General features: G+C 32.9%; 1 protein-coding gene across 1 annotated transcript; it reads left to right on the forward strand.

Moving 5' to 3' along the window:
- The first annotated feature begins 3,262 nt into the window (after positions 1 to 3,262).
- LOC148598407 (uncharacterized) lies at positions 3,263 to 21,479 on the forward strand. Its single transcript, XM_088562181.1, is given in 25 exon segments — positions 3,263 to 3,597; positions 5,721 to 5,802; positions 6,087 to 6,255; positions 7,386 to 7,511; positions 9,014 to 9,143; positions 9,918 to 10,054; positions 10,319 to 10,522; positions 11,723 to 11,905; positions 12,502 to 12,756; positions 12,991 to 13,182; positions 13,674 to 13,862; positions 14,291 to 14,475; positions 14,718 to 14,963; positions 15,240 to 15,417; positions 16,027 to 16,209; positions 16,441 to 16,671; positions 16,897 to 17,067; positions 17,276 to 17,479; positions 18,141 to 18,404; positions 18,838 to 19,020; positions 19,499 to 19,654; positions 19,920 to 19,955; positions 20,179 to 20,263; positions 20,589 to 20,648; positions 21,140 to 21,479. Coding segments are annotated over 24 exon segments (3,984 nt in total). The 5' UTR covers positions 3,263 to 3,597; positions 5,721 to 5,733; the 3' UTR covers positions 21,288 to 21,479.
- Positions 21,480 to 21,801: the final 322 nt, after the last annotated feature.

Here is a 21,801-nt window from a genome sequence, read left to right on the forward strand (position 1 = left end):
TGACTGGACGATCCGATACCCATTAAGTTTGCTGGTTGGCAGATTCCTTTAGACTAAATACAACGTCTCAGAATGTGACGACTCTATTCTCTACACTGCTCTATCGGATCAAATTGATACAGGGAAGATATCGGAAACTTGTAGAAGGGTCTGAAAAATTCCCAACGATGTTAGAACTGTCAAATTTTGCGAAGCAAATTTTTGTCGTTCCCTCCGCGGGACTCGAACTCATACCGCTGTGACATCTATGGCAACACCGCCTGCATGAGTTCGAGTCCCGCGGAGGGAACGACAAAAATTTGCTTCGCAAAATTTGACAGTTCTAACATTGTTGGGAATTTTTCAGGCCCTTCTATAAGTTTACGTTATCTTCCCTGTATCAATTTGATCCGATGGAGCAGTGTAGAGAATAGAGTCGTCACATTCTGAGACGTTGTATAATATTGATTTGTTGTGACATGCATCATTAATTTGATTCTGTATCCTACATAGTAACACCTAGATGAACTGTTCCGTACTACCATACATCGTGTACTAAGTTACAGCCCTAGAATAATCCTACGAGGAGGAATCACCCGGCCAGCGAAAGCTATATTTTATAGCCTAGCTGGCCGAGTGGTCTAGGGCGCTGGACTTAATGCAGGCGGTGTTGCCATAGATGTCACAGCGGTATGAGTTCGAGTCCCGCGGAGGGAACGACAAATAATTTGCATCGCAAATTTGACAGTTCTAACATCGTTGGGAATTTTTCAGACCTTTCTATACGTTTATATATCTTCCCTGTATCAATTTGATCCAATGGAGCAGTGTAGCAGATAGAGTCGTCACATTCTGAGACCTTATATATATATATATATATATATATATATATATATATATATATATATATTAGGAGGTCGATAACAACAAAATAAATATAACCTTTTTATTCTATAATTATCTATTATAATAATCCATTTCATATATAATGACATATGTCCCTTTGATTTAAAATAATTAACGTCTAGTGTAACGTTTTAAAATGACTTAATAAAAAAAATCGGTTATTTTTTTCAGCTCTCTTGTAAAAACCAACTATTGAATATATAGATGTTATTATTATAGTCTTCCACAAGTCTACGGGGCTGTTGGCATTTTCAAATTATTCATTTAGCTCAATTGTTTTTTTTTCATAAGTATTCTATATTTATCCCTAAAATTTTAATCATCGTATTACTAATAAATAATAATAAGTTTTTCGTCATATAGTAATAAATTTGTTTAATTATTTATTTATTTATTTATTTATTTATTTATTTATTTATTTATTTATTTATATATATTTATTTATCTTACTGTAATATAGAAAATAAGAAAAATAATTATGATTTAGAGCCCATCAAATTTAGCCGTTCTTACAATACCCTTAGTAACTACACTTTAAAAATAAATCTAATTTAAGGGAGGTAACTCAATCTGATTTAATTGATAGTATAAATATATTGTTAGTCTGTTGAAATTGTGTGCCCTTAACAATACTAGACATATACTTGTTTTCCCTTGACAGAAAATACTGAACACTCTTAACACACTCTTAACACTACTGAATCGATGTTGAGTGAAGCTACTGAATTTACTGAAATTGCTCTTGACAACTCTTAACGACAGATACTGAATGTGCACTGAATTTCCACTGAAAAGACACTGAAACTATTAAAAAATTGACATTAAATTTGTCAAGAGTTTGCAGTAGATGTTAAGTAGGAAATGGCCGATTCAGTAAAAATTTCGGCTACTAGTGTCTACTTCTGAACTGGCTGTTTAGTAGCACCAGAGGCCCTTTTAAGGGCTACACAAATATTTAAAAAAAAAGATTCTTAATTTGCATTGTTACGAGTATATCCAAATCTTAAACTGAGCTATACCGAAACACGGGCGGATCAAGACACTTTGGAAAAGGTGGGTGCCAGCCGGGGTTCCTCTGAAAAAGAGGGGTGCTAAGACATTATTTGCCGTTTTTTGCCTATTTTACACATGAAAATGACAAATTATTCAATAGACAGGGGGTGTGCCAACCCCCTTAACCCCCTCTGGATCTGCCTCTGCCATGCCAAATATTTCTCTCATTTTGCCCTCTTTCTCAGTGCCCTGCATGTAAAAATTTATCAGGAACACATGCCTTTGAATATGTATACATAAAAACCTCTATGATGCATGATGTACACGTACAAAATTCTCATTTAAAACATTCACATTTTGCAACTTTTATTTGGTATAATAATTTCTAATGATACAAAAACAAAACAAAACAGGTCTCTTAATTACACCCCCATTTTTTTTAAAAAGATCACCAGCAATGTGATATAAACATCTTCGTTCTTTTAATTACGTGCTTTGTGTCGGTGATGGGGAGATAACTCTAACTTCATTTTTTTGTATTTTGATTAAAATTCATAAATTCACAGTATACCTTTCTTTACTCGTGCTTGTTTTGTACTTTAGAACCAGTTTTGTCTTGTATCATAAAAATAACCAACATATTGTAATTTACAGGTATCATTTGTTCATTCAGACTCTGAGAAGTCAAGAAGGCACCAAAGAAGAAACCAGCCCCAAAGAAAGCAGCCAAACCTAAGGCAGCAAAACCCAAAACGACAAAAGAAAACCCTAAGAAGAAGGCTGAAGCCAAGAAACCAGCAGGCAATAAGAAAACCGCCAAACCAAAGATAGCAGCAAAAAAAAAAACCTGCAACCAAGGAGACAGCCATGCCCATCAAAAAGGCCATCAAATCTCTAGCCAAGGAACCAACCAGCAAGAAAACTCAAGTAGACGAAAATACAGGGAGTCTTAACTCTCAACTGGCTGTTACGAGTGTAATCAAATCTTAGCTATACCCAATGCCAAATATTTCTCTCATTTTGCCCTCTTTCTTTCTGCCCCTGCATGTAAAAATTAAAAATTTTCCAGGAACGCATGCCTTTGAATATATACAAAGAAAACTACTGTGAAAATACTATTGTTTGTGGGGTGAAAATTATTGTGGTTTTCGTGCGTGAGCCAGACTACAAAATTTGGCTCCCTGAGAAATGCAGATTCCCATTGATGTTTTTACTGAGAGCATATATCTTATTTTAAAAAAAATCACCAATGTCGTCGAGTGCATTTTGTAACAAACAGTTGTCAGTCTCACCGTCTGTCTGTTTGCATACTAACATACGCTTCTGTAAAATGCATAATTTCATAATTTCCCTTTCCTGCATTCTAATTAAGAATCAAGGAATCGTTTTTGTTAACTAACAGATTGTCATTGAGCACACTGGCATAAATAACACCTGATCTCATTTTATGTTTATCTAAAAAAATATATATATATTTTCATTTGTTTCGCACGCTAATCTAATATTGTAACGGAATATGGCAACCAAATCTCTCCCTCCGCTACTATCGACCGATATCAACGTCATGGTCCTGCTTGTCTGTTCGTAAACTGTTATTTATTAACTCTATACTTTTTGTAATACTTATACACTTGACTGCATTTAAAAGATATTTAAATATACCCCACATTCTACTTTGATCATATCGAATAGGAGTATCGGCTTTAACAGAAGACTAAGGTACAGTCATTATTTTTTATTTTTTCATTAATGCGTTGAATCTAAAATAAATTCGGAAAAAAAACAGAAACGAAAGGAAGTTGAAGAGAAAATGAAATAGATTTAAAGTCTAATTTGACCTACTCGGAACAATACAAAAAAAAATTAATGTTACAGCAACGAATGAAGTGAACATTTAGAACTGGAATAATAATTTCGTTGTTTCTAAAATAAATTGTTCGGTTTTTAATTTTACTTGTGGAGCTTAATTTACAACGGTAATTATATATCTTCTCATCATTTGCAAATTATGGTTTCATCAGAACCATAACAACCATGAAAATTGATTTCCAACAAACATCAGTCCATCCACAAACTTTTATTCATTTGAAAAGATCACAACTTTATCATTTGCAAAATTTACTGATAGTAGACATAATAAAACACAAGACAGTGCAAAATATTTTATATCGAAATATTTCAAATAAAATTAACGCATTCATGATTAAATCCGTCTTAATTTCTTTTCACTTCGACACTGATTAAGGTACATTGAACAATTATGTCTAGTCGCACCGTTTCATATAATCAATTGAACAGGTGCACGGAATATTGTAATATTTAGAAATAAGTTTAGAATGTTCTTCTATGTAATAGTACTTTCGGAAACATTAATGGCTGTATTATCAACTGGATCAACTTATAATTATGGCCAGTAAAACCATCGATATCCGTTTCGCATGTAAAATCAGGAGCTGTAAAATAGTATCATGGCAGCTCCATCCTTCATAGGAAGTAGGCAATTTCTAACGATAAAGTCGAACTCGGAACAGCAATGAAAAATATCCGAAAATCTACTTTAAACTCGAACTCCCGATAACTCGAACACATTACAATGGTCCCTTGGAGTTCGAGCTACCGATGTTTGACTATATTAAAGAATGAAAATACCATTAAAACTACCGGTATTAGAAATGATCAGTCAGTACTTTCTTCAGTTGACTGCATATGAAAGAGCAACGTCAAGTACAAATAGACAATTAAATGTGATGTTGTGCAATACTAAAAATGAGTTAGGTAAAGTTGCAAATAAAAACTGAATAATGTTATTTGTGAAAGCAAAATTCAAAGGATATCCATACCCCTGGTGCAAAAACAAATCTGTGAAGAATCTTTAAGCTAAAATTTTACACGTTTTTTTACAAATTCTAGCAAATCGGACCAGTTGTTATATGTAAGTACCGCAAGGGGGAGTGTCTCAGGAATATCGTCATCTAAGAATGAAAAATGAACAATAGAAAAATGAAAACCATCATTTTGTCATAGCTTTTTGTATGAAGGCTGCAATTTTCTATGGTAATATTTACTTCATGAAAAGGTGTACGAGGACTATAGTTGTTTGACTTGGTAACTTTAGTTCATTTTGGAAGATATCATGAACATTGACACTATGGTCAGCTGCCTGTTTTTTCCAACTTTTTACTTGCAAGTGGAAGTATTTAGTTATAGGTGTGCCGTCCTTCCCTACATTATGTAGAGGGGTAGGCATGTCTTACTCATTAGTGCTGCTACACCTCTATATAGGATTTATTGAAATTTAAAATAAACAGATTCTTTATTAAATATTCCCCATTTTCCAAATTTGAATTTACTCTTCAATCCAAATCAATTTGGAGGTCTCACATTGCACAACATGGACTTTGTCAGTTACGGATATGGTGACACGGGGGCAACCATCGCTTACAATGTAGCCGTTGTGTTTTATACAACACTAAATGAAATTTAGCGAAACTTTCACAGAATCTTTATTACATAGATCAAAGTATGCTTGTTATAAAATGGGGAGCGAGATATCAATTTATATAGCAGTGCTTACAACTTTTTTTTTCGAGTTTTCAATATGCCATCATGACTATTGCTCTTATGACATTGTTTAAAAAGACATTCAATACCTATTGGGTTTAAGACTTATTATAATTAAAGGAGATCTCTTTGGTCAAAAAAAGGATGGAACAGCGGTTACTCCATTGTTTTATGACGTAGATGTACATTTTTCAAAGTTTGATTCGTAACCACCTCTATCAGCCTTGATGAAAAATGGGACTTAAAATGGGTTTAATGCTTCCTTTGTTATACTGTTACAGATGAAGCAAATGCATGATGTCTAGGAAAATCTTGGTATTTTTTGCAATTTTTGGACATACGCTAGCTGACCAGAAAGCACAAGTAGATATATTTATTTGCCAGTATAAGCTATAGATTTTCTTTTCAAATATTGTTTGTTTAAGCTGTCAAATATGTCGGTTATTGAGATAACGTTTGTCACGCATAAATAAATAGTGTATTTTTGTAAAAAAAATTTCAAAGACAAGGACCTTCAAAGTAAATCCGTCCATGCTATGTATTTCTTCCCATGAATAATTGTGTCTACGTATCGTAAACATGAAACATTATTCAATTATGGTTATTGTTTTCATTTTTGGAATTATTATATAAATATTTGTTTTCAGTGTAACGTGACGGAATTAAGTGCCCAGTTTTATGTGCGTCAGGTTCGACCGAATGGTGACAATACGGTTGAATCAGGCAGCTCACTTACACTTCGATGTAAGCAGAATGGCCATTTTACATGGGCATATTGTGAGGATGGATCGTGGACATACGGGGATGCAAATACCTGCAAGTAGTACATTTAGGTGTAATTCGCTAACATCGAAAGTGAAAGGTTATGCTCCCAAATATAAAACATAAAACAAATTTGTGCGCATAGATTTGTAGTAATTCAAATCATATTATTCCGTATAGTCACTGCATGCAGGTTCTAACATCACCCTACTCTCCTTTCAATTCTGATTATAGGATTTTCCCTATGAACTGTGAATAACTTTACATTCATGAAAGTAAAATGGTGATTCTAATGCCCTGACTGAATGGGACGCTTACGCCTGTGATCTAATCAATCTAATTTGTCTGATCTCGGATTACATCATATATCATTTATCAAAATTTGCAGTATTACGAATTTCAATTTTCAATTTTACAGAAACTTTAACATGGAAAAAACCCATGGCGATGGAGTTGTTTTCCTATTTCGATAGTTTTCATTTTGAGTATTTATTGTATACAATTGGTTTTTAGAGTTAGGAGTTAGATCTTCCAGTATTTTTGTTTCTTATGCTACTGAGGATATGCTACTCCATGGTTATTTCTTGTAACACGTGTACAGAATATCGAAATTTGCAATACTTCGATTGTCATTTATTTCTCCCAGCACAGTATGGACGTTATAAAAGTCAGGTTAAACAATATGAAATAAGAAACAAGTTAGTCAAAATAGTAAACATATACACGTGTTAGAGAATGATGCGCATGTGTGTCAAGTATAATGTACAAATACTATAAAGTATTTAGTGTATTAACAATTAGGTGACTGCAAGGTTTTATTGTTACGTGACAAGTCAATACCTAAAAATGATTATGAAATAATTTGATTTGATCTCGTTAACAGTTTTTTTTTGTTTTTACACTTTTTATAGAGTTAACAATTTGTTTTTATCGACGTAACAACTTAAGAAAGAAAGGGTCCATGAAAAGCAGAAATATAGAAAAAAAATTAAAAAGTCAGAAATTCATATCTTATAGTTCCACAAATTAATCATACACCGATTTCGGCTCAAGTCATCTGTCGTCGTCATGACGAAATATGTTTCGCCACGACCACGTAAATCAACTTTTGTGAATACAACGACTTTTATGTACATTAAAAAAAACCATGATACGGAATTACAGATAATAAACTAAACCTTTAGGCACGCTCCAGGCTGGTAACGTATTGAGAAGGGAGAAACGAGGCTGGTTCCGTATTCGAATACGAGTCCGACGAGTGATAGGAAAGTTGACATGTTCTCTCTTTAGGTGTCCTGAAAGGAAACAAAGTAAGTAACACAAAACTTTAATTTAAAGGTGTTTTCAATTTTATTTTTTCTTCGCTATAGGTGAAAATTGCAAAAGCAGGAGTTCTGTCTTCTAAACTTTTCTAAAAACGGGAGATTTTGCGACAAAGACAGAGTGTTACTATTTTATTTGTACCCTCCAGTTCAAGTCCTAAAAGTAGTTGTGTATTCATTGCGTGGAAATGTATACCTAGCGAAAATGAGAAACTGACAGAAAACGAGAACTGTAGTCTTCTTACTTTCTAAACATGATCATATATATACAAGCGATTTTTTAAAATTTATTTTTTTAATGACACATGTATACATTTTCAATGCACCCAAATGGAGATTGAGAACCAAATGACGTAGCACTTCCATATATGGCATTTGATTGTTACTTCCGGTTTTCATTTTTGCATATTAATTATGTCGTCGTGAAAACACAAATAAATCATTTCATAGCTGTATTAGCTGCCAAATTTGTTCAGTTTTGATTTAACTGAATTGTGCTTATTGAATGAAATCAGTTTTCAGTAACGCGATTGAAGCAATAAATGTCGATAATACCCTCAGAATATTGTGAAAACAACGTTTTTTTAATCAGAGAAGATCGATATCTCTTGATCTAATTATTTTTTGCCATCACGTCCTAAGCTTGCCGACAGGACATTTACCTGATTTAAAAATCCTTTCACCTTGCATAAAATGAAAAAATAAAGAACACACAGGTATGCACGTATCTTGTTTACATTTCATTTCATCTATTTCTTGATTAGTTTTCAAATACATAAGGACAAATACTGATCACATTTGTGCAACATTATTTCACAATACGTAAATTACAAAAGGATCCGCGCGTTATTTTCGGTCACCATAGCCATTGATGAACCATTTTCGGTTTGCAATCATATTTTCTTTAAATAATCGACCGTAACAGCACATGCGCTAATTGAGGGCATCATTACTCACATGCATACAAATTCATCTAGGTCGATTGTTTGTCTTGCAAGACTATAAATTTATCGTCACCTATTTCACGTATTTAATTCATTTAATTTGTGGATATCAAATGAAATTATACAGGAAAAGTACAATTAAGCAGAAATAATTCGAAATAAAGGCATATTTCAACAGAAACAAAAAGTACGAAAATAACAGCTAATACAGCCTTGATACTATTTAGAGCTAACCTGATGAGAAAACGTTTGTTACACTCGTATCTTCACAGACTATAGTTTATATATATATATAAACGTTTATAAAATGATATTTTTGTGCCATGTCTCCTTTGATAACACATTCACCATGCAATCGATTTTAATATTATGACAACAAAACGAAAATGATCTTACATATTTTTGAAATTTATGGAACCTTATATTAAAACGAAGAAGGCAAAATAATAATAATTACAAAACAAAAAACAAACAAAAAAAACAGTAATTTAAATTAAAGGAAAACCTGCTATAAAATATTTATTTTCCTTGTAATATGTTTTACAGGAGACAGAACTGCACCCGAAATACGTGGTTGTCCCAGGGATCAAACCGTATATGCCATTCCTATACAACGCCATGCTTTCGTAGACTGGGTAGAACCCACTGCCTGGGACAACTTAGATGGTCAAATTAGGTATATTAGTTTTATTACTTTTTAAAAATAATATATATATCTGTAGAATATTCATCATTTTTTCTTAACGTTCCAAAGTATACAATGTCATGCGTTTTTGTTAAGCAAAAAGAAGTTTTCAATATATAAAAATAACAGCAATTACTCTATGATTACCTAGCTTTGTATTTATCGCCAAGAAGACTTGTTTCGTTTTTCGGACTGTAATATAGTATTGCATAAAATTTTCAACACTCGAAAATGATTTTAGAATTTTTGTTTTGCTTCATATCTCGAAAAGGGCGATTATCGAATTTCCCATTGTCAACTACCATTTCGATTATTTGTGTGGTGTTACTCCGACGGATGACCTGCTATTCTCACAGGATCGAAACTCAACATACGTTTTTATGTATTGTAAAAAAAATGTTGCGATAAATTTCAACAATGTTGGCCCAAAACATATTTTTCATATATTTTTAAAACATAAAAAATTTATTGCAATCTTTTCTGTGTCGACAATGAAGCTGATTGATTTGACTCTCTGTAGGTCCTTCTAGCTTACGCTTTGACAAGATTTTCATGCCCCATTGATAAAATAAGTTGCATAAAAATTATACGATCGTCATCATGTGATCGATCACGTGTGTCGAATAGCTGGACGACAGCTTAGACGACGCCCTCTTTACTGTTGGACACAGAATGAAATATCTATTTATAGTGAATATATTCGTATTTTTACTTATTGAAACCTAAACAACTAAACAAATCATATTAAAGTCATTTGTCACTTAGTGTACATTTGAGTAGTCGTAAACGACCTGGAAGCCCATACTTTGAGCAAGAGGATGGAAGACCAACATCAGTGGGATACTGGGCAAAGGACAGTAATGGAAACATGGCAACTTGTAACTTTAACATATATGTGATAGGTAACCGTAGTGCATTACACGTCTATTGTACTTAATACTTCGCATAGTTATCTATACAACATATACGTGGTCTACGGATTTGGTTGAAAACTTTTTTCAACTAAAAAAACATATAAATTTATAGTTTTTATATCAGAAGTCAACTCAAGCAATACCTTATACAATTTTTTATATCAAACATTGAGTGATAATTTGAAATTTATTTTCCTTTGTTAAGATAAAGCATACTTTACGTAATGAGAAGAATAAATTTGGCATTTTCAGTGAAAAGATGCCGAGTTCGACCAAACTTCTTTCGAGACGGTTATCGTATGTGTCATTTAAGCAGCGATATGAGGCTTGGGACAGTTTGTCATTATGGATGCTACCAAGGACATACATTGAAAGGAGTCCCCTCTGTAATAAAATGTGTAGATGCAGATGGAAGTCAAGCACAATGGTCGAGCGATGTTGAGCCTTTCTGTGAAAGTATATATATATATAACGTTTTTGGAAATACTTATTTTTGTATCATTTTTTACACTTGTACTAGATCGTAACATATTAAACAAGAGGCTCCCAGGAACCTGAATCGCTCACCTGGTTACAGTTTGTCTTTCAAGGGTAATAAATTTAACAAGGAGTTGTCCAACAATTTTGATTCAAGAAGACTTTGGTAGGACTATCATAAGGATCATTTCAGTGATAGAAAGTTTCTTTCCTTCATAGTTTTAAAAATATTGGCTGAAAACTGTAAAACAAACCTGTCATTTTTCATCTTTCAAGGGCAATAACTATTTTAGGAGTCACCTGACATCTTTGATCCCTGACGACTTTTGAAGGCCTTATAATAAGGGTCATTTCAACTATAGAAATAATTTTGCTAAACCTAACAGGTTTGGAGATACTTGTGAAAAACTAATGTCTGACCCCTTTGTTCTATATTTTGTAACAGGAGCCATGTTTTTTCGATGGATCAAAAATTTCTACATCAGTTCTATGTACGATACCACAAGGAACATTCATACCAAGTTTGGCTCCAATTGGTCAGCTGGTGTCAGAGGAGAAGACTTTTGACAGAAATAACATTCAAAATAGCCAAAAAAAAAAAGGTCGAAAAAGGGCAATTACCCTAACATGGCTTAACATAACAAAATGAAAATTTGACCACAGATAGATCTTATCATGTTGAACACTTTTACCTAGTCAAAATTTGGCTAAACATAACGGTTTTTGGAGATTTATGCGAAAAACTACTGTCTGACACTAATGTTCTATTTTTAGTAACGGCGGCCATGTTTTTCGACGGATCAAAAGTCCCCATATTAGTTTTATGCAGGATAGCCCAAGGGACATTCATACCAAGTTTTGTTTCAATTGGTCAAGTGGTGTCAGAGGAGAAAAGTTTCTTTTTAAAATGTTAACGACAACGAAGACGACAAAGGACGACGACGGCGACGACGGTCGCCAAATAATGGCAGTAGCTCACATGGCCTTTGGCCGGGTGAGCTAAAAAAGGCATCCAGACCTGATCACCTGTAACATGTACTCATTCAAAGTATGAAATCTGAGTTGATAATGCTAGCAATAATAATCTGCAGGTTACTGTATTTGTGTTTACTGTTTCCGATTCATTGACCTATCACGAAAAAAACTGAAAATATTTGCCCAAATTATCTTTAATTCTAGAAAATCAATGTACGGAAATTGTCAAAAGAGGACAACTCGCCTTCTCATGCAGTGAAAGCTTCTTTTTTCGATCAATATGCACTTTTGAGTGTGAAAAAGGATATGACATCCCGAAAAGTCAGAGAAGAACAAAAGTTTGTCTTGCTTCTGGAACCTGGAACGGGGAAGATCCTGACTGCTTTGGTAACTATTTTGTCAATGATATTATCATGTTATTGTTCACGGCTTAAATTTAGCCAAAACGGAGAAACGTAGACGGACAAAGCACAAACAAGCCAAAAGTGTTTCAGCAGAAGTGCGTCGATTTCCTATAAAACTGTGAATAATTTCTAAAACGTCGTGTCTTTTCTAGTAGAATTAGGGGATCTTTTTTCTCATACATACGTTTACACATGTACGTGTTTATGTGTTTTATAATAAAAATAAAAATCTAAAACCTGTCAATATAATCAATGAATATCACACTGTATTTGTCAATCTAACAAAACACTTGACTCTAGCCCCGTATCGCAATCATATGTTTTTAAGTTCAAAAACAGTTGAGCAATTAGGTAAGTGACCGTTATCATTTTAAGATATAAACAATATTCGAATCAAGTGTTATTTATGATTCTAGGGCTATGATTTATTTCATATATGATAATATACCAGTTTGATATTTGAAAGATTATAAGTTTACCCTTATTGAGTGAGTCTACAGGCTCTGCAAATTTTTGATTTTGATAAAAAAAAATGCTGTGTTATAGGACGATTCAACATTTTGAATATTTCCCTTCTAGATATTGAACCACCAACGATCGAACAATGTCCTGGTACATTAATGTTTTACCCAGAGGACAACCAGGACACGGCTTTTATAACCTGGGAAAAACCGACGGTTGTAGACAATAAAGACAAAGGGTTGGAGGCTGTGTAGTTATCCGGACCAGATCAAGCCACGCAAAAGGGAGTTAATTCATACTCTATCATATATGGTGCCTATGATGCTGTTGGAAACAAAGCGGATGAATGTGAATTTGAAGTCATTGTTAAACGTAAGTTAAATTGAGACAGAATCTTATTTGACTTTAGTAAAGCAAGATTGTCTTCATCAGCTTATCTTACGAAAATGCAGTACTACTTTACTTGTAGTTGATTTAAATGATTCCCATTTCTAATTAAATACTTGTAGATTGCAAACTACCATTTTTCTCGTCTATCTTTTTGGTATATTTGAAAAAAAGATTACGTGAATAAATTTTCCTGTTTTGTTTTATTCTTCTTTTTAGAGTTAAGGTGTCCGCGATTGTTTCCGATGCCTTACATGTCATTGAATTGTACAGGGACAAGGAGAGGTTCCGAATGCTCATTTGCATGTGAAAAGAATTCCCAGTTAGTTGGAAAACGTAGCACATTTTGTAAACGGAATTTTGACGATCCATACTCAGAATGGATCATGGAGTTCTATCCATACTGCGAATGTAAACTACAGTTAAATCTTTGGGTTATATATGTATCATTCAATGTTATATATAGATAGCACCTTTTACCTTTTGCATTGACGTATCAACAGTATCTAATACCGTGAAAGCTGTCTAAACCAAACTCCATTTGCACTTTAAAATTGGTTCAGTTTAGACAAGTGTTCGGTTTACAAAGGTTCTAAAAATATTTAAACTGTTATAAAGGATATTTAAAAGTGTCCGGTTTAGATTTTTATTTCTAATAGTTCAATTTAGATATGTTTTCCTGTATTGATTAATGATCTTTAAGGTCATGACGTTAAGCATGGCATTAATATTTTCAGAATTCCAGAAGGAAAACACATGTGGCAACACTTTTATCTATTCAGTTGGTTACATCTTTGATGGTGTAAATTTTTAATCATATTGTTTATTCTTAATACGTTGTATTAAATAGGTTGATGGTGTAGATTTTAAATAATGATACCTTTTATTTCCATTAACGTTAGTGTCAAATGAATGCACAGATCTGACGCCTCCAGAAAACGGAGCATTGTCTTGCGATACATGGTTAGGTGGACGTTTTTGTCACCCACTTTGTTCGAAGGGTTATTCAGTGCGTGTTCCACTTCCAAATTTTATGGTGTGTCAAGAAAATGGTATATGGACAAATACAGATAAACTGTCCGATTGTTTTGGTATTCTTTAATTTTCAGTAAAGATACATTTAGTGTATTTGTATATCTTTTTCTTGGGCAATGGGCAAATGAACACATAAAACAGTACCCATAACACAATGTGTTTTAACACAATGTCAATTGTTTTTTCTCTCAAAACTACAAAAAATAAGTGCAATTTACATGTTCTCGTGACGTAATTCGCGAAAAAATAAGAAACTTCAAAAACTATAATTTTTTTTTCGGTCAGTCTGAGTTCTGACATAATTTGATCTTTAGAAAAATGTATACATGTATTGTGATATAATTCTGATCAGTATATTAATGAGACATTTTGATTTAGATACTAAAAGCAAGGAAATCATTAACTATTGTCATCTTTTGAATGCTTCATACAACAATGTATTGAGACTATACTGTAAAAGATATTATCTCAAATATACCCATAGAAATAACAAGTTCAACGAGACGATATGCCATCATGTCTGCGGAATTTTACTTCAGTGGTAACTGTCAAGACTCATCTACACAAGTTCAGATCAAACAGAAATTTATCGAAGCTATAAAGAACTCCGAATCATTTATTGTACAGAAAGCATGCCAGAGTCCTAACTGCAATATTGGAAATGTAAAGGTACTATACAAAACACAGTGATAAAATCACATTTTTAAAACTTTTCATAGTGGATATAAATAAACAGGGTTCACTGATGATTGACAATTTAGTCAATAAAGATAAAATAAGTGAGAAAAATGCTAAAAAAACCGTTCTATTTGAAATGAATGCAGCTTACAAAAAAATCCTGGAACTTTATTATGTGAGTATATGATAAACTCTTCCGTCTTTTAACACAACATAAAGACATTTCTCTTTAGGTCGTCTGTAGAATGTTCATCAGGAAAAGGTCAACACGAGTTGAAACAGAAGTAAACTTTGAATCAACAAACGGTTCTCTTACTTCACAGCGGTACGAAACTGAAGTTCACAGCTTTACACAATTCGTGGAATTATTAGAAAAAGAATTTACATCACATAATTTCACTTTGGACATTGATAGCGGTCATGCCTTATTGACACGGATTACTGCAAGTGAATTTGAATTGGACTGTCCTAATGTGAAAGTATAATACAAATGTTTCGATGATGATAATAACAAAACAATCCAAAACAAATAGACACACAAATACAAATTAAAATTCACGTTATATTTTCATGTCTATACCTTTGATGAATAAAAACAAACATGTTTGTCTCTGTTTGGCCAGATTTGTTGAACACATTTCATTATGTACAGACTTTTCAGCCAAAGGTAAAAGAGCGATTCCATACATTTCATTCAAATCAGTTCGGCAATATAAAATCATTTACAATGTTTAACAGCCTTATCAACATGAAAGATCTCCCTTTTTATAGATGCTTGTTTACCTGGGACATGGTCCATAAATGGTCTTCCACCCTGTATTGGATGTGATATAGGTTATTATGAGAGTACCTACGGTCCAACTGCATGTAGCAAATGTCCTGGTGATACCATCACACTAACAGAGAAAAGTGACAATGTTTCTCATTGTGTTGGTAAGCCATTGAATATTTATATAATTATGTTCGTGAAAAATATATCAATATCAATAGCACTATGGAATCAAATCAAATTAATAAAATAGAACTGTTTTTTAAGCCATAATTCATATCATAGTTATAATAATAGCACTAAATAAATAAAAAAATATACATAACATAATTCAGAAGATATACGTTTCAAGACTTCTCTAAATGTTGAAAATAAATAAATTTAATTATAATTGTTATAGTATCGAAGATATTCACATTCAAATATTTTTCATCTGGGGCAACATCCCATAACCACCTGCGTTTGAAGTGTTCATATTACAACTCATATGTAATGCCAGAGTCTGCCGAAACTACGCAGGCTTTTTGTATCGCTCTAGAATCCTAACAAACAGGTTTCCGGAACAGGGTTATGTTGCTACAAGATTGAAGCCATCATTACAGAATTTTTTTGGTCTACTACTTAAATGGTATATGCTTAGTTGGATTTTTTCAATATTTTTTTCCTGCATTCTTCTTGCATAGCACCAGAGTGATGGGCAGTGCGACCGACGTAAAAAAACTAAAATTCTCTTGATATTATTTATTACCTTGAAGTTATTTTGTTGATTGTAGGAAATGGCTTCGCTGGCGCAATTTCACAGTTCACGATTAATTCTCCAATATCCTTTGCAAAGAATAAACAGAGTTTTGTATCATGTAAAAGTGATTTAAGACCATCATCACTTATCAACTGGAATGCATTTGCATACAGCAGTCTACTGAATTCGTTTATCAGCATACCAGCAAAATGTGACGGTATTTACATGCAACATATACGTTGACATTTTCTACGTCTTTTCATGACGAACATGCCACATAATAAAGGTTCAGAAAAAAAGACAATTATGAATAGTAGCAATATTAAAAAAGATTAAATGATGACAAAAAAAAAAAAAAAAAAAAAAAAAAAAATTAATGTCCGCGAAATGTTTATAGAGATAGATATTTTACATTTATAAAAACAAAACAATGGTTTATATTTTGTAGATTTCGATAATTGTCAGATTGATCCTTGTATGCACGGTTTTTGCACAGATAGGCTAAATGATTACAGATGTGAATGTGAAAAAGGGTTCGAGGGGAAAAGATGTGACGTAAATATTGATGACTGCATTGCTCATGCTTGTCAAAACAATGCCTCCTGTGTTGATAGTGTTCAGAATTACACATGCGCATGTAATTATGGATACACAGGAAAACTCTGTGAAATAGCAATGAGTAGGTTAATCTTCATATTACATTTTCATATACATATTACTTCAGATACGTGCACAACTCATAATTTATGTAACATGAAATCCTGAACTATTTGCTGTCTGTAATTATATTGCATCTCTCCACAAAGTGGGATTGATTCATGCTGTGATAAATGCTTTATGCCCCTCCCCTCTAATAAAAAAATCAAGGTTTATCGTTGTATACGAAGTAAATTATTCTTTGAAGTTGATGGTGAATGGTCAGAATGGGAGAACTGGACGGAGTGTAGTGTATCCTGTGGTAATGGGACAATACTACGAAAACGTGCATGTTCCGATCCATTGCCTGATAATGGTGGAAAGTACTGTAATGGATCAGATACAGAAGTAGCAAGATGCAACATGGTTCCATGTAAAGGTATTTAGCTTAAATGAGGCAGGTGCTTGCCTAACAAATATATATATAGAATGTCAAAAGAAATGAATAGAAATTAAATAATAGATTCAAATAGCACTTTGTTGTTAAAAGAATTAACATATGAACACAAAAAGATTTAACAACAATTGTCAAATAATCTGATATTATTGTTTATTTGTTCGTTCAATCGAAAATGTATTTTTTGTAGAATGCGAGGAACTAGTTGCACCTCCTAATTCGACACTATCATGCGAGACAAACGACAATATGACAGGGTGTATATTGGAATGTCACGACGGTTTCAATTTTGACCATGATGTACGACAGAATATGTACTGTGGTAATGAAACATATTACCAATGGGATTTCCAGACGGACGACAACCCATACAGCCGCTTGCCATACTGCATAGGTAGATTAAGCTTGTTATGTCAAAATAACTGTTTTTTGTTTTATCGAATTTGCTACGATAAGTGAGCCTCATGATTTCATTGTAACCACGTGTTTTTTGCTTGGATATTGCAACGAAAACACACTAGCATTCAGTGAATACATTTTTAATCATTTGTCCTCTATGAGTTAGTGTCTATAATTCAGTAAATACTTTAATGAACTTGAGTTTTATCGTTTCTTTATATATATATATATAGAAAGGTCTGAAAAATTCCCAACAATTTCTATACGTTTATATATCTTCCCTGTGTCAACTTGATGCTACAAATTAATGACGCATGTCACAACAAATCAATATTTTACAAACGTCTTAGAATGTGACGACTCTATTCGCTACACTGCTTCATCGGATCAAATTGATACAGGGAAGATATGTAAACGTATTCCCAACGATGTTAGAACTGTCAAATTTTCGACGCAAATGTTTGGTCGTTCCCTCCGCGGGACTCGAACTCGTACCGCTGTGACATCTAGAGTGGTCTAGGGGCTGGACTTTGTGCAGGCGGCATTGCCATAGACCAAACATTTGCATCGCAAATTTGACAGTTCTAACATCGTTGGGAATATAAATATATAAAACTGCATAAATACGAGCTTGCTTTCCTCGTATATCGTTTCAGAAACTGTTGCGTCTGAAGCTATGCATGTTCATCACGCTGCATTTTATGACATGACAGAATGTAATGTGAGATCGTCTGAAGACATCATCAACATAATTGTATCAAGAATTGAATCAGTGGTACCACAGCTAACTTGTTATACATCTAGTATCTGCTCCTATAAAGAAACTCGAGTTTTGAATTGTAACAAAACTAGAATGAAAAGAGACACGCAAATATATACAGTTGGATTTAATGTCACCTTGTCATGTTATCCAGATCAATGTAAGAACTAACCATGTTTCTTCAATAAGAACTATACTATTCATTTAAAAGGACGTGAATAAATCAATTTCACGATACTTTTCGAAGACAATAACATCTTAATGTATCCATAGAATCGTCTTTACAATACTGTTTGAACACAGTTTCCCTCCATAATTGAAATACGAAAATGTTCAACATTTGGCTTAATTTGAAGCGAATATTTAATGATTTCAAAATAATGTCTCAATTAGTTGGGTTTTGGTCTGATTAAATTTGTTGTAATATTAAGGTATCCTTTTGAAGCAACGATATTTTGGTGGTGTTTTGTACAGACTGAGCAAATGGAATTGTCATTTATTTAAAGCTTCAAAATACATCAATGGTTATTATTAGACAACTATTAAGTTTAGGAATCAATCATACTTGATTATTTTATCACCATTTATTACAGTTGGTACAAATATATGTTTTCATGGACTCGAAGATGCAATTGAAGAGTTGGCAATGCTAGAATCTGAGGATCAACTGAATTTTTCTCACAACAGCAAAGTTCACAAAATTATTCAGAACTCTTCACAATCTGACGCAGAACTTGACTGCCCAATCGGAACAGTTCCATATATAGCATATTGTGGTAACTATATAACTCGCAAACATTTTAAATAAGTGTTTACAGATGTTCATTTTCACATATACTATTGAAATAATATTGAATTTGCATATGTAATAGCTTCTGGCCAACAACCTTTCAAAAAGTCAGATAACTTGTTATCAGCCCTTTTGCGAGCTTAACTTACTTCTTTTCCGCACGGCTGTTGAGATCATCAGCCAGTTTATTTGCGGAGCCACAGTCGATTTTACCTAACGCAGTGGTGAGACTAAAGCCTTTGGGTTTGGAGTCAAGATCACGGGCTGATAACAAAGGCAATATTAAATAGGCCATGTATTTATCTTGAAAGGTAGTTAAAATGCTTTCCCGAAATAATATTGATAATTGAATAATGAAGAAAAACAATATGTTGCATATGCTGTAGATTTATGCTTTAATACATATATATGATATAGTTATAATTTGTATGAAAAAAAACATTTAAGAAACTATTTAACTTTAGTGCCATGTAGTTACGGACATTATTACCTAAATAGAGATTGCTTGTCCTGTCCGATTGGAACTTATCAGAACGATGTTGGACAAGTGTTTTGTCGTAGGTGTCCAGAGGGATGGACTACTGAAGGAACAGATTCAGTATCAAAAGACGATTGTAATGGTTAGTGGGTACAACTTCATTTTTATACCGGGCTCACCGTCATACAAGTAGAATCACGAATAATCTGTGGTATAAAGCTATAAAATGTCAACGACAAGTGAACAATGAAAGAAAGAACTTTTGTCATATTATTAATGTTATATACCGTGACACAAATGTCAAACCCTATGAAAATGCATTCTGTGTAATGGTGTAACCATTTAAAGCTGAAAAAACTTGGGCTTTGGTAATCCTTCTCGTTGTTAAAATGTTAAATTGATTTCAGTGCCTGCTATTGAATCAAGTACAGACCAAGATAATTGTAAGTACATTAAGTGTAAATGAATTCCTTTTCAAAAACCTTGAGATACAACTGAAATGTAAAACATGCATTTAATCAATCTGGAAAACAAATGTTAATATAATTCTAGGTAAACAACATTATGACAAGAAAAACAAATACAATTCTTACCCTTTTCTTTTTTTTATTTATTTTAGTCTGATTTATGCCTTTTTAAAACGTGTTTCCTTTTTCACCGTTTCAGTGGGGACGATTATTGCTGTTTGTGTAACAGTTCCATTGATAATAATAATTTTTGTCATCATTATAGCCTGCTGTCGACAACCTAGGTTGGTTTTTGGTCATCTGTTGTTACATGATGTAGCCTTTTTTTGCAACCGATATTTTAGAATTTATATTAATATTTCAGAACGCCATTTTCACATGATATTGTTTTATTGAGTCAGCATCAAACTTAAGTATAAGTAAAAACGTTCTGATTTGTAAATTCTATCTTGCAAGAATATATATTGCATACACCTGGAAAAGTCAAAATTTTGTTTTTAATTTTCGTCGGTATATGTCGCAAAATGACAGAAAAACCCAAATAATCACAAACAAACAAATAAAATTTGCGTAAAGTATTGTTCTTTCTTATATTGTTGTTTGTTTAAGGCTGAAACAAAAAGATGAAAATCTATATGATCCAGTACGTCATGACAAAGATAAAATTATGTAAGACTCATCATTTTCTTTTTAATAATATTAGAGTTTCTAAGATAGTTGAATGAGTTCTCAAGGGAACCAAGGTTATAGCGGTAATCAAAAGAATGTAATCCAGGAACAAAAACCAGACATGGAAAACAGACATACACAACAAAGAACATAAAGTAACTAATATCATACATACATAAGTAACAAAAGTAAATGAGCAACTCGGACTCCACTAAAAACTGGGAGCATGGACCAGGTGCACCGGTAGGGTAAGCGATGTCTGCTTAGTGTGCTATAATACACTTTAGTGGAAACCAATAGCGAATCATTGTTATAAATATTAAATATCTGATTTCCCATGAGTCATTTTGAAATATTCATAAACTGTAGTGGTGAACATTAAAAAAAGGTAAAAATTAACTGCATACAATTAATACAATAGACCGAGAGTTAATCTTAAAATATGAATATATAATAAAAAACATATATGAAAAATTGGTTTACATTTTCAGAACTGTCACCAATAGTTATTTCAATGAATATGATCTCGACACAATTAAACTGAGTGTACACTCACCACCACCTGTCAACTGGTCTATCTCTGATGATGGCATTCCACACAAGATTACAAGGAGGGAATGTTGGTCTTCGAAAAAATAATAATTGATCACATGTTTTGATCATTTGCTTTTGTTTGTAGATTTTGTGAATGTTATTCTTTATACAAAACACTACGTGCACGGATTTCTCATTTTGTTAATTATTATTTTCAGAATCTGTTTCATGTCTGTGTTTCACTTTATTATTAATAAAAATCTTTTTTTAGTATATTTGTTTGTATGTTTTTCTTGTTGCTTCATTCAAACAGAATTTTAAACACTTTAAGAAAAGAAACGGACCGTCAACCTAAATAATACCATACAACCACAAGAAATACTTGGTCCCTTCTTACGTTCGGTTTCCGTTGAAAACAAAATAACTTAATTAGCAAGTGATTTGATGAGATTGCTGAACGAATTTAATCTACAATATACAATACCAACCATTTCTGTAAATAGTAACGGTGACAAAATATTAAAAAAAAAACAATGAAACATATTTCGATAGCATTTTGGGCTTTTTTCACTGAGGATTTGAGGTTAACAAATGTAAAACAGTCTGATAGGACTCAATC

Source organism: Perna viridis, chromosome 14 (assembly GCF_037379345.1).
Source record: "Perna viridis isolate PV_CMFRI_1.1 ecotype Kerala chromosome 14, ASM3737934v1, whole genome shotgun sequence".
In the NCBI taxonomy this organism is placed as follows: domain Eukaryota; kingdom Metazoa; phylum Mollusca; class Bivalvia; order Mytilida; family Mytilidae; genus Perna; species Perna viridis.